Below are 15,441 nucleotides of genomic sequence, written 5' to 3'. Positions count from 1 at the left end.
TGCGCTCCGCTTTGTTTTTCGATATCTATGTGCACCTAACACGCTCCTCCTCGCTTTGCTCGTCGTCGCACCTATCTTTTGGTTTTGGTTCTAAAGTTTTAAAGACGTTTATGTTTTTTTGTCAAAATCACGAATTATCATATTTCCGATCGGGATTTGACTTTTTCGTGATTATAATAAATCGGTATTTTATTTTTCGTATATTAAAGTAATCGTATTTTTTAACATTCGTATATTTAACAATCGTAATAACAATATTCGTGATTATAATATTCGAAATTATAATTTTCGTGAATATTATAATTCGGTATTTAAAAAAATCGGTATTGCAATATTTCGTAAATTACATATTCGGGGTTATCAAATTCGGAAAAAAGTTTTTCGGAATATTTGGGTGTTCCCAAATTATAATTATCAAACTTCACAATAATTGCCGCCATTTTTCTATGATCTCTTTATTCGCAGGCGTTATAGGGCAAAACACCCAGTAACTGACCATGTGCCAGTAACTGACCACCTTCCTCTTCAACTCCAATAAATAAGAAATATAGCCAAGCAGGGCCATCTAGTGAACATCCAGTCTATTTTGTGGTTCATTGAGAGCATTACTGATACAAAAGATTTTGCCAGCCGCCAACAGATGGATAGTGAGCGATCGAAAAAGTTCAGTTGGCGCGCGAACCGAGTAAATTGCAGTTGTGACTAACGTATTTGTTAAGGTAAGTGAATTTTTTGATCGTAAAATTTACAATGAAAAAAATTGAAATCATTGAAAGAAAAAATTATACCATATAGATTTAATTATAAAGATTACGTTTTTGATAAGATTCAGCTTATTATTTCCCGTTTGATTGTCTTTAATGGGGTGGACAGTTACTGGACGACAAAACAGCGATTTTCCAATAACTGACCACCTATGTCGGTTATTGGGATTTTTGGTTGAAGCTGAATTTAGGCAAAATAAGAACGTAATATTAAAGCTCATATGTGCCATTTTCTTGTGTCAAAATATGAGCATTCTATCTTCACTCCTTCCATTTACTGACATAGGTGGTCAGTTATTGGGTAAATTGGTGGTCAGTTACTGGTATTATTATATATGATATATTTTTACAGCTTTCAGCGAGATAAAGAAGCGCAAAATAGCAAAAAAAGTATAGAAACGGCAATTCCACTTGTCTGAGACAAACTAGGACCAACAAGACATTCCAAAATAATTCAGGGTGACATGCAAGCACCTTATAAAATATAGAGAATTCAAACACAAAGTCCTAGTTTGTTCCAGATTCGGTAGTAGCTGATGAGGAAGATAAAAACGCTAGTGGAGCATACTATCAGCCTAGGATAATGTGGATTCTCCAGGATAAAGACAGATGTCACAATTTTTCCTTAAAGATAATCTTTGGAACAGTCCCTTTAAGAATGCAAGACCAGGAGACAAATGGCTTTCACAATCTCACTCTATGAAAAGATACTCAAATGCTATCTTCAGAACAGCTGAAGGCGTACCTAACCAATGCCAGCGCTTGTGAACCAGATGAAATTGGTTCCCCGAGCACAAAAGCACTTGGCGAACAAGACCTCAATGACGCTATTAATGACCCAACCCGAATATACGTTACCGACGAAACGCACCTCCACATTTTTCCAAAAACAGGCAAAGCCACTTCAGCAAAATAGGAAAAAGAAAGCATCACTACAATGCTAGCACCCTCAGCCGGTGCACCAACACGCCCTTCAATGGCATTATGAACGGCCAGCGGATTTCAAACAGAATGGTAAAATTGGCACACAAGAAATGGGGCATTCTTCTATAAGTTGTTACAACGACCAACACCCCAGCCATTTGGAACCGATACCACAACTATCCGGAATCCACTGGCAACGCTACACTATCATTGGCAGACACATTAGTCCAGCAGCGGAAAATGCAGAAAGTACAGCGATGTTCTGCTTCAGTGACACCTCTTCAACGAGGCAAAGATTCCCTGTCCCCCTTGCAGAAATGACTACTCCTGTCTTTGGCCAAATACTTACCTACGAAAGCACGTTTCAACAGCATCCTAAATATTCCAGTTGAATCCTCAACAAAGTCATTGAAATCCCGTTCGTCAAGGCATCCATCTTTGTATGCTGAAAAACTAACCCCCAATATCTGATTCGGTCCTAATTACAATGGCTAGCCTCAATGACTCTTTTAGCCGCACTGAAAGTCTCTGGGTGGGGTTTCAGCAATAATGAAAACCATCTGTCTCTGGTCCTACATCCTTGAAAGGACCGGCGGGGAAAGGGCCTACTTTTCCGGCGGGGAATTTATGTTTTCCCAGGCCGACAATACAATCCGCCACGATTCCTCCTCCTCATCAGTTGATACTGAATATGGAAAAGACCGGCTTTAGCGCTTGGATTCGCTACTTTATATTTAAGAAAATGCTCGTTTCTGGCACCATGAATGCTTCATGGGCCTGTCCCACTGATCCTGGCTTGTTCCGGACAAACAAAATCGCCCTTTCTGTGACTTATCTGAAGGACATTGGGGCCACTTAATCTCCCTGAAAGCTGTAAATTTAAAATGCGTGTTCACTATGTGCATGTGTGTTTATTCCTTTGTTTTTAGTATTTAACAAAAATGCATAAACTTGTGTTTTTAATAAATAAATGGTTGATTATTAGGATAAGATATCATTTAAATTATGCATTAATCTGATTAATTAATTTAATGCACTTTTCAGTTAAGAAACCTTGAGCAAAAGTGATGTGTCACACATTAAAAGAGACCAGAGGTTCGGTACTTTTACATGAAGTAATCAAATAAATTAATAATAATAAGATTTAATCATAATTCCATTTTTAAACCATTTTAAATTGGCGGTCAGTTACTGGCATCGAGTGTGGTCAGTTACTAGATTTTAGTGGTCAGTTACTGGGAAAATCACTACTTTTTGTTTGCAAAAATATATAAAAAAATGAGTAACTTCTACATATTTGCTATTTACTCAGGAATGTAGCTCTGTTATTCTAGTTTCTAAAACAAAAATCGGATTTAATAAGCGATAAGAATTGAGCCCGCTACAGATAAATTACTGGAACAACTCCCTTAAGGTGGTCAGTTACTGGGTGTTTTGCCCTAGTAGGTAATCTTTTTTCAATTAAGTTTAAGTACTACTTACATAATACCTACTGGTACGTATACGAGTAAGCTACACCTTCTTTTAGAATTCTAAACCTCAAAGGGCGCTTCAGACTTAAAAAGCCGTTTTTTTTATTCCTTCGGAAACGCGATTGAATCTGTATTCTATTAACTGTATACTTTGCTCGTAGAGATGGGTATTTTACCGATTTCGAAAAATTTTGGAGGTTCTCAATTCGTGTATATGTTTTTTTTATGTATGTCCACCGATATACACGGTCTAAATGACATGCTCCCGAAAACTGAAACCACGCGATTTACAGGTCAAACTGAACAACTATCCCCAAGACCCAAGAAACATACCCTGCGATTTTTTTTTTTATTTCACATACAAAATTAGATACCTACTTAACTGTGGGATTTTGTATGGGAGATCGAAAAAAAAAAATCTTGGGTAAAGTTGTTAAATTTGACCAGTAGATCGTATGATTTCAGTTTTCGGGGGCATGAATGTCATTTACACCCTGTATAATGTATATGCCAGTTAAGGACCGATTTTTATAATTAATTGTTTAATGTACCTATTAGTATAGTAGTCCCATTTTAAAAAAGGTATCATTTGCCATTATAGATCATAGTATTATTTTAAATAAACGACCTTCAAAGCTAATAAAAACATATGACTAAATCAAAATGAATGTGTCAAATTTATTCACACACACACACGCACTCCCGCCTTGTACTAATGTACTCACTTGCGGGGTAGGCAGAGGTGCATTGCTGCACCCACTTTTCGCCAGAGTGTTATGTTAGTCCCAATGTAATAGGGGGCGGGCCTATTGCCATTTTACGGGTACATCCAAGACCTGAGAACAAATATCTGTGTTTAAACAAATATCTGCCCCAGCCGGGAATCGAACCCGGGACCATAGGCTCAGTAGTCAGTGTCACTAACCACTACGCCATTCGGTCGTCAAATTTATTCGTGCTCCTTATTATGGCATCCCTACACGCGTGCTATCTTATAAATCGATTTACCCGCACAGCAGCCACGTCTAAGCCGGGCTTAAGGCCAAGTGCTAGTCTCACATTCGTTACTGTAACGTTGCTGGCCTTAGATTTACAATATACGTAAACACGTACGAGTTTTTTTTATATGATGATGATGATGATGTCCTCTTCGTCGTATCCGACAACAGCGACTCTTGCTACACTCTGTTATGTGCTCTTATGTGGCTGGCAAGTCCGAACTTCGTCTTGAACACCCTGTCACACTGAGCACAGTAGAGCTGTCCCATCCTGTTATATGTATAGTTGTAGGAGGGCTTAGGGCGTGTCTTCCGAGAGTGGCGTTTCACGTCAAGGGCTTGAAGTCGAGACTTTTCAAAATTTTCTAAGCCTTTGTGGACAGAGTTACGCCACTCTGGCCTCATCTCAGCTAGTTCCTCCCAACTGTCCGGTGATATGCCACAAGCAACGAGGTGACGCTTGAGCACGTCTTTGTAGCGCAGGTACTGCCCGCCACGGTTCCGTTTCCCGCGACTGAGCTCTGAGTAGAGCACGGCTTTAGGTAGTCTGCAGTCTTCCATACGCCTGACGTGTCCACACCATCTGTATCATATAAAAAAATCTCTCCGCATTTTGTTTACTGTGAAACCGTTCTATCTTCAACAATGACAACCATTGTACAAATTAATATGGTACAAATCGATGTGATAAAATTTTCTTGCACCTCCTGTGGGTTGACTGGTAGAAAATGCTTGTAGCATTAAGTCCCCCACCCCAAAGTAAGTGTACACTTACTTTTATATAGTAAAGTAAAGTAAAGTAAAGTAAAAATGTTTATTTCCTTTAAAAATATACAACATATTTGTGCCATAAAGGATTAAATAAATAAATCGAATGGAACTAATTGAAAATAAGAGCTCAGTGGAGTGTTTTTTTTTTTTTTAATAGTTATTTATTAGTAGATCATAAAATACTTCTGCAAAAGCTTGAATTTTACGGAGTCAGAAATCAAACTTTAAAGCTTTTTGGATCCTATCTCAAGAACAGGAAACAGTTTGTGGAAATTACTAATATTGTAGATGGTAAAGAAGTTACTACCACTTCAGAATATGTAAATATTAAACGAGGAGTCCCACAAGGCTCAGTGTTGGGGCCCATTCTATTTATAATCTTTACTAATGACCTATTAGAATACATCCGGCGATCCTTCCCGGAAGATAAATTAATAGTATATGCAGATGATACTAATGCTATCCTATCGGCAAAAGACATGGTTACCCTTGAATATAAATTAAATTACATACTTGATAACTTCAGTTTATGGTTTAAAGCCAACAATTTAAAAATAAATACTTCGAAAACCAGTGCTTTACTATTTAAATCCACTATTAGAAATAAAGATAGCCTACATATAAGATTAGACGGAGAAAAAGTTGACATGGTAGACTCCGTGAAATTTCTGGGAGTCCATATAGATGCGTTACTGAATTGGAAATCAGAACTAAAATCTATAGATAGTACTCTGAGCTCGGCGTGCTTTGCACTCAGAAGTCTTCGAGACGAGACCAATGAAGAACAACTAACTATGATTTATTACGCCCTCGTAGAGTCAAAATTGAGGTACAGCATTAAACATTGGGGAAATAGTTTCGATTATAACATAAAAAGAGCATTTATACTACAAAAAAGAGCTATTCGCACTATTGTCCGCATACCTCAAACTGAATCCTGCAAACCTCATTTTACTCGACTCAAAATACTGACGGTGCCTTCACTCTACATTCTGGTGTTACTAACGGGATTAGCCAAAACCAGACATGAAATTGAAAGTGAAGAGGAAAAAAAACGAAGGGAAAATACTAGAAGAAAAGACTTACCAATAAAGTTTGTTCCAAAATTTACAGTCATTAAACATTCGGCCGCATATCAGTCCCAGGTCGTTTTCAACAAATTGCCACTCTATTTAAAAATACTTATCAGCCATAGCAGCTTCAAAACGAAACTAAGGGATTTTTTGTTGAAGGGGTGCTTCTATAGTCTAGATGAATATCTTAAGTGACTGCCTACCTACATAAGAAACTTAATAATTTTTGTACCTACCTACTTACATCTATTTTGACTTGAAATGATATATAATTATTTAAATTGGTAATTTCGACAAATTGTATTAAGTATAATTATTATTTTAATGACTTTTTCAAATTATATTAATCGTAAAAAGTTGATTGCATATTGTAAAGTATAGGTTGGATACCACAAAACTTTATTAAATTGTGTAACTACCTAGGTTAAGTTAGTTTTAAAAAATTCACACACAATGTATATTGTTTATGAATAAATAACTATGAACTAACTATGAACTATGAACTATTCAGTAGAAATAAACACACTTAACAAAAAACAAAAACGCCAAACTGTACAACAGTTTGTTGGCGTGACGCGCTCTTAACATTTGTTTTAGCAAATCTTACAACAAATATACCTACTTAAATAACCTAACCATAATATATACATAGATACAGTGAGTATGTACCCACATCAACAATCTCCCGCGGAGAAGCGCGAGCCGGCCGAGCGCAGAGATGACCGCCCGGCCCACACCTATCCGCGAGCGACCGGGTTAAGGACCCGCTCACTGTACCTACAACTTTAAAAATGCTTTTTTTAATTTATTTATTTATTTATTCGATAAGTATCTTTTGCACGGACACTTCATCTAATGCGTATATTCTTAATCTAAGTCGCTGGCTTTATTCGTTGCATATCCAGTCACGTAGTTCGGATGTCTGTGAGATGTATGGCTTATTCGTTATTCTATTTGTAATGAGGTCTTAATTTTGTGTATGTTTATTTTGTGTATAGATAAATTGAATATACAGAATGTTAAAAGAGGGTATAAGGTTGTTGACGACCGAATGGCGTAGTGGTTAGTGACCTGACTACTGAGCCGATGGTCCCGGGTTCGATTCCCGGCTGGGGCAGATACTTGTTTAAACACAGATATTTGTTCTCAGGTCTTGGATGTGCCCGTAAAATGGCAATAGGCCCGCCCCCTATTACATTGGGACTAACATAACACTCTGGCGAAAAGTGGGTGCAGCAATGCACCTCTGCCTACCCCGCAAGGGAGTACATTAGTACAAGGCGTGAGTGCGTGGTATAAGGTTGGTAAAAAACCAAACTAGTATAGAACTACGTAGTTTCCGAATAAAAATATATGCTAAAATACTTTGTGGGACTTTTTATTCTTATTTTTGTGAATTTTTGAAAGTCCCACGATAAAAGTTGTTTATAATAACCCCTTCGGTCACCCCATTTTGCAACACCCTTTATTTTTCGCGTATATTGTCGCGTATTTTTTAGGGTACTGTATTAGATTTTATAATAAGCTTCCAACAGAAGTTACTCAAATGCCAGAGAATAAGTTTAAGTGTTACATTAAAGAGAAACTCTGTAAAAAAGCTTATTATGAAATTTATGATTACTTAGAGGACGTTAATGCATGGCTGTGATAAGTAGTTAGCTCTGCTCATATTATTATAATAATCATTATTAAGCTTATAAGTATTGTATACTAAGTAGTATTAAGTCTTTTTGAAAATATGGCTCAGGAGTTTCTTGCCTCCGTTCTTCTCCTTAGACAGAAAGAGCCCCCCTTATCCGAACGGAGAGTAGTTTGTAAAAATTGACGTTCATCAGAAAATTTTATATTTTTACGATGAATAAAAAATTTTGAGTTTGAGTTGAGTTTGAGTTTATCAGCTTCCCCTTAACAAGCAGCAGAGCTTTCATAGAAAAAATAAGGTGTCTATGTCTATGAGGGATAAGTAAGATTTTAATAGTAAAATATGTTTCGGTCGCATCTTTCCTTTATTAGATGTGGCTTAGTTTCGACGCATGATAGGCACAGGGTCGAAATTTATCAGTGTCCACCTCACAAAAATACTACTGAAAATCGGTAATCGTCCACGTAAATATTTTTATTTTTGTAACTCTCTTCCATCCAAAGGTTGTCTGGTAGAGATTGCTATAAGCAATAAGGCCGCCTTTTTGTACTGTTTTTATTTTTATATATTAATTGTATTGTAAATTCCCAGATAAAATTAACTGCTCGCCCAAACTATCACACTACCACTTGCTCAGCATAACCAAAGGTTAACTGATAGAGAAGGCTATTAGCATTAAGTTCGACTTTGTATAATTTTTATTTTATGTGCTCTATAGAATGTTACCTCTACTCAAATAATGAATCGTTTTTTTATAGCAATTTTGAGTTTGGTTCCAGAATTAAAGTAGCTGAGTATAAGGTATACTTAGCTTAGCTAAAGTATATCTTCATTGCAAGTACCTGCTACCTGCGTTCAGCGGGTCTAGTACATGTTTGATGATAGTTTGTCGAAAACTATAAAAGTTTACGTTTTCTCGCATACTAAGTGGCGCCTCTAATGGGAACTATCATGAAACTTTTGACAGATAATGTATGCAGATGACAGGAGAAAACGTAAACTTTTTTCGTTTTCAATAGCAAAACCCGTACTAGAGGGTCTGGGAGGTTACTGATAAAATTCGTCCACATATAAACATATTATTAAGGCCACATATAAGGTATTTTTCTTGGAGATGTGGATACTATTTTATGGATAGTGAAGAGTATTGTTTTTCTTGTTATACTTGGACTTCAATAACACCTTCAGTCGGCACGCCATCTACAGAGCTTTGAACATATATTATATTATGTACAGATGTTGCAAAAGTGGTATTTAAGTAAGTTTCTCACACACACACACACACACACACACACACTCACGCCTTGTACTAATGTACTCCCTTGCGGGGTAGGCAGAGGTGCATTGCTGCACCCACTTTTCGCCAGAGTGTTATGTTAGTCCCAATGTAATAGGGGGCGGGCCTATTGCCATTTTACGGGCACATCCAAGACCCGAGAACAAATATCTGTGTTTAAACAAATATCTGCCTCAGCCGGGAATCGAACCCGGGACCTTCGGCTCAGTAGTCAGGGTCACTAACCACTACGCCATTCGGTCGTCGATAGTTTATCGGATTGTTGCTGAAAAAAAATTCTTTCTCCATAGAAACTTTGTTGGTCACGTGACTTAATAACTATGAGAAGTAGAATTACAATTAGTTGTTCAGAATGACGGCCTAATAAATCGCCCTGTGCAGCGAGCACCGGATTCGATACTATTTTCGAATCTACACGAAGGGTCACTTTTACCAAACGCTAAACGTATTTAAATCAAATTTTAAATACATTTTGTACTAACTGACAGATGTATGACAGGCTACTAAATACGTTTAGCGTTTGGTGAAATTAAACCTAACAATATGAAAAAAACAAATGTCACTTTTGGAACTAACTTTGCCTTACATTTTGACAGTGACAGTTGACGATACGCAACGTTAATGGATGTTCGAATCGACTCTGATATCGACTTACTATACAATTATGCATATTCCTGTATAATACAATATTTAAAACGTTATAGTAGTTCAGTACCTAATTTATCTGTGAAAAAAATACTTAAGAATGGCCTAGATTATGTACCACAATTGATTAAAACATTTGACGTTAATGCAAAGCCCACAGATAGATTACCAACAGAACTATAATAAGAAAAGCCAACCCTGAAACTCCCAAGTAAAAGAGCAATACATTTACAAAGTGGCCAATAAAAAGAGGGGGGACTTAAGCCCCCCATTCCATTGGAACACACAATCACAATTTGGACCAATCAGAACAATTGTTTTCGAGACGAGATAACTGGCAGCCATATTGCATTTCTTTAGCAAAAAGGTCGGTTAAGTATTTCGTTTCGAGAGTCCTTCTTTCTGATTGAAAAGTATTATTCTGAGGATTGACTGATTCTTTATCGATTTGATTTTATTGTGAAGTTTTATTTGTTTCGTTAAATCTTTGAAGTTGATTATTCAGAAAAACTTTAGACCCACCAAGTGGCCCGCTGGCTTTGACTTTAGTCTGTTTTTTTTAATCTCAGATACTAAATTGACATATTCTGAACGCCAATAGAACGAAACGTCACTTAATGATGAAGGACCATCTACTGTTGTGTTGATGAACCGTTCAGAATCTGTGAATTTAGTATCTAAGATTAAAAAACTAACTTTAAGTCGTAGAACCCTTATGTGCAAGTCCAGAAATGAATGAAATAAATCATTATGTAATACCTAATGGATAATATAGCCATTACGGTAAAGATATACAACATTGATAGCGACTCTCGTACCACAAATCATCTTTATGTATGTCATGACAAGTCAACTACAGCTTAAGGCGAAGCCCACTAGATAATGCTATAGTATGAACATTATAATCATTATATTATTATTATTAGACTTTCATTTGTTACATAATTTAATAATATAGGCCATTTTTCAATAGATATATACATAGTAAATAGATAAACGACAACCAGACACAAGGCATACACATATTTATGCTCTTCACACAGATGTTTGCCCTGGGCGGGATTCGAACCCGCGGCCCCGATAGCTTCGGAAGAAGCTTCACTACCGCCTTAGCTACGGTGCCGTCAATAATGATGATGATGATGAGTTTACGCATTTATTATATATATATTTTTTGTTTGAAAATAAATTTATACCTTTTGATTTGCTTTGCTTACCTAAAAAATAGCTACCCCTTAACATAACACATATGCGAAAGAAAGCCTGTACATTTTTTATGGCCGATGTTGAGGTAAAAACGGGAAAAGAATCTAGTGGTTATTGTTTCGAGGAAAAACAGAGGCTTTTCTTCCTAATGTTTTGTTAACAATAAACCTCTACGCACGTTTGGTATTAGGTGTGTTCATTTCATACAAATCTTTGAATAATTGAATACATTTTATGTACAGGGTGGAATTTGACGTATAATTATTTTAGTCTGAGCGATAAAGATGCGCAGTATCTATCTATTTATCTATCAGGTGGGTCATTATGCGTGAAATACCTACGGGGTGACTAGCTATTAAGCCACCCAAGCCTACGCCAGAAAGCCAGTAGACGACCTAGGTTGCTTATGACTTCCCGGAGGGACCCCGGAGATCCGAGGGCTTTTGATCGTAGTGTCTCCACGCCTTTGCAATGTAACAAGACATACGAAGCCGTTTCATCTTCCTCCATGCAACTTCTGCACAGAGGAGTTGGTGGAGATTTTCATGCGATATTGGTGTTTATTTAACCGGCAGTGGCCTGTTAAATGGTACTTATCACGACACGTAAGTTTGTTCTGTCCAAGCATAATAATTTGCGTGTTAGTTTAGTATTAATTAGTGGTACGAGAGCTTTTGTTTCTCTGCACTCGGCGCTGTTACTCCAGAGATGTGAGTGACATTATATTGTACTAGGTGTTCCCGCGAGCTTCGTTTCGCCCTAAAAAGTTTTCCCGTGGGAATTCCGGGATAAAAAGTAGCCTATGTTCTTTCCCAGGGTCTATACCATATGTATACCAAATTTCATTCAAATCCGTTCAATAGTTTTGGCGTGAAAGAGTAACAGACAGACAGACACAGTTACTTTCGCATTTATAATATTAGTTAGGATTCTATTCTCTATGGTGTTTTAATAACCTGCACCTGGCTCTCTCGAATGGAACTTTTGTGCATATCCCAAGGGTCTAACTGCCTTCCTAAGCTTGGACCATTTCCCACCACGCTGGTCCACTGCGGTTGGTGGGTTGAATTGGCAGTTGGAGAGTTTGTCTAGGTATTCAAAAGTGTATACATAGAGTTACGTAGGAATGCAGCTAAATTTTCTCAAGATATTTTAAAAAACGCATATCCTGTAATAGTTCACTGTAGAACATACGACTCATCCAATACTGGAGGGTTGGCTGGTAGAAAATGCTTTTGGCATTGAGTCCACCTTTTGTACACTTACCTATATGTTATATTTCTGCAATATCATCATCATCAGCCGATAAACATCCACTGCTGGACATAGGCCTCTCCCAAGGAGCGCCACAACACTCGGTCCTCGGCGTTCCTCATCCAACCACTACCGGCTACCCGCCTAAGGGGGCAGAAGGGCGCCCCACGCTGCGTTTGCCTGTTTGTGGTCTCCACTCGAGAACTCGTCTACCCCAACAGTTATCGGTTCTTCGGCAGAACAGATTGGAAATATCTCCCAACAGTCATACCTAATTATATTATTTTTAATTACCCTCAAGACCTGAGAACAAATATGTGTATATGCACAATAAGTCCAAAATAGCTTATGATTAAAATAAACGCACAAGCGCGTCCTACACGTAATTTTAAAATAGAACAGACATCCTTTGTGTTGTTATTAAAATAGGTGAATAAATATTGAATTATTTCTGTGAATCATATCGTTGTGCATTCTCTATAAATAACACTACTTATAAGAATCTAACTTAAGTGCAGTTAACAAAAGAGATATACATATATATACTTAGTGTAACAGGGTGCTTTTCTATCAGATATGTGCTAAGCAGTTATGCTACGGTGAAATAAATATGCGTTCCTACCAATGCTATGCTAAGCCCCAATTTCTCTATAGTCGGTTATCTAACCGACAGGGTTTGGTTTATCAATTATACCTACGTCATAAAAAAAAACACGCACTCACGCCTTGTACTAATGTACTCCCTTGCGGGGTAGGCAGAGGTGCATTGCTTCACCCACTTTTCGCCAGAGTGTTATGTTAAAAAGAAAAAAAAAAAACACACACACACATAGGGGGCGGGCCTATTGCCATTTTACGGGCACATCCAAGACCCGAGAACAAATATCTGTGTTTAAACAAACTGCCCCAGCCGGGAATCGAACCCGGGGCCATCGGCTCAGTAGTCAGGGTCACTAACCACTACGCCATTCGGTCGTCATCTCCATATAAAATTCTTGACAGATGTGTCCAAAGTAAACCACTAATACCTAGTTATGCTCTAACCGACTGTGGAGAAAATGGTACTAAGTGGACCAATGAATATGATTAGTACCTACATTAAACGTATCCATCGTAACATATCATAGCACTGGTGCAAAAGCATCCTAAGCGCGAGCCCCATGGTGCGTTTTTTTATGACCGTTCCTTTGTGACAACGCAACGCACCAACGGGGCCACACCCCAAGCGGTATAACTCGCAGCGACTACGGAAATTCTGCCATATTTATTTTACACTCCAATTACATAGAGTAGATTTGGTTATAATGTTTTATGCGCGCAAAAGGGTTTCCTTGTCGTAATAAAAATAACCACATTTGCTACGTAAAAAAGGGGAAATGTGATGAGATCAACTGTTTTTTTTGCAAGTTACGCAACCGGTATCATCATCATAATAATAACAGAAAATATGTGCACGTTATAGCTTGATTTTGAAACTGTCAGTTACACTCACGGGCAATGAAAAGGTTCCGCTGAGAAAAACACCAAATTACTCCTAAACGGAAAACGCTAGCTTATTCACTCCTTCTGCAACATTGAAGTACATTTAACAGAGCATCAGGATATTACCTAAAAAAAAAAAAAAAAACACGCACTCACGCCTTGTACTAATGTACTCCCTTGCGGGGTAGGCAGAGGTGCATTGCTGCACCCACTTTTCGCCAGAGTGTTATGTTAGTCCCAATGTAATAGGGGGCGGGCCTATTGCCATTTTACGGGCACATCCAAGACCCGAGAACGAATATCTGTGTTTAAACAAATATCTGCCCCAGCCGGGAATCGAACCCGGGACCATCGGCTCAGTAGTCAGGTCACTAACCACTACGCCATTCGGTCGCCTACTCAAAACAATAATATTTTGTTCAATTTTTTTATTCGAAATCGTATATTATGTTTGAAAAAATTGGTGTTGTTTAGTGTCGGCATGTTGTGAGTGGAACTATTTCATTGCCCGTGAGTGTAATAACAGGAAATATGTGCACGTTATAGCTTGATTTTTAAACTGTCAGTTATAATGTGCCTAGGGATGCAAGTTATGCAATTTTGTTAACTTAGCCAGTTCTCACACTGCCCCGCGTTTTGCGTGAATTGTGAACGTACGAAAATGCGTTTTTTTTTGTGTGTTGGAATGTGCGTGTTTTCTATACAAACGGTGTCACTGATTACGCAACGTTTGGACTCGGGAAAAAAAGGCGCAACTCAGAAAAGTTGATTTTCCACCGATACAAAAAAAAACAAAAAATATGGATTTAAACTAGCACTTACCGATTTTGCTATTGTTCTGCGTAGGCTGCTGCTGCTGCTGGTGCTGCTGCATTTGTTGTTGCGGCATCTGTTGCTGCATCAGCGCCGGATGCGTGAGCTGCAGCAGCTTAGCTGGCTCCAGCTTCGTGGGAGCCGCCACTGGGATCGGCCCGGCGTTCGTCATAGTCGTCATGGTAGCAGCTGGCATCATCAACGTCGACATTGTAAGCATTTTGACAGCTGCCAACCGCACTCACGATTCGGAATTTGAACGCGAACTTCAAGCGGTCATTGTAACGCCAGTAATATTAGCATAGACAAAATAGAGTTTTTTTTTTGTAAATATACTTTTAAAAGTTGAGAAAGAAAAGACACCAAAACTGCTCGGAAATAAGGTTCACTTTGCGTCACTACGTAGCTGGAATCACACTTTTGGCGAAATGTCACACAGTCTGAAGTTGTTTTTCTTCGTTTTATTGCAAAAAAATTGCCGGCTTTCACAAAATTTTCACTAGACGTCCACGTTTTTTTATATAATTAAACTATCTTGTAAAATTATATATTTAATATGTTTTTTGTATAATATATATTCTACTGCCTTTAAAATCAAGTTTTTGGGGAAAATAAAATGATTTGTTAGTAAAATCACTGCGGATACATTTTCTGCGTCAGAAAATAACTATGGCTTAGTTATTTTAAAAATAACACAACCTATATAGTTAAAAATAGACTGTTAATATTTTAGAAAAAATACGATTTTCATCCGTTTCCGTCAGTTGTGGCCTCAAATACGATTATTTTTTGCTTTATTCTTAAATGTTATAATTTTTAGGTAAGTACTTAAGTCATTTTAATTTTTTTCATAAATATGTTTAGGTAGATTCCTAACTACCTATAACTACAGTTACAAATATTACTATGACATTGTAGGTATTTCACGAACCCATTAAAATCAGAAATTATATGATATGAACCCATAATTAAATTGAGATATGGGTATATGGATGTCAAATTAATTTGAAATTCAACGATATGAGCCCGACATTAATTGAGTTTTGCGCTTAAATCAATGAAATCAATGGGTTAAAATTCAAATCAAAACTATGATGTGT

General features: G+C 37.5%; 1 protein-coding gene across 2 annotated transcripts in view; it reads right to left on the bottom strand.

Annotated features, from left to right (window-relative positions):
* Positions 1 to 15,130, bottom strand: part of LOC105389567 (nucleolysin TIAR) — a 64,795-nt gene extending 49,665 nt beyond the window's left edge. For both annotated transcript variants that reach the window (XR_007266778.1, XM_048624027.1), the window contains exon 1: positions 14,351 to 15,130. Coding sequence is in view for 1 of the 2 variants with exons in the window: in XM_048624027.1 (XP_048479984.1) it covers positions 14,351 to 14,561 (211 nt within the window). In the remaining variant the exon portion in view is untranslated. The remainder of the gene's footprint in view (positions 1 to 14,350) is intronic.
* Positions 15,131 to 15,441: the final 311 nt, after the last annotated feature.

This window comes from Plutella xylostella, chromosome 11, assembly GCF_932276165.1.
Source record: "Plutella xylostella chromosome 11, ilPluXylo3.1, whole genome shotgun sequence".
NCBI classification, from domain to species: domain Eukaryota; kingdom Metazoa; phylum Arthropoda; class Insecta; order Lepidoptera; family Plutellidae; genus Plutella; species Plutella xylostella.
This window is presented reverse-complemented; position numbering and strand designations above follow the sequence as displayed.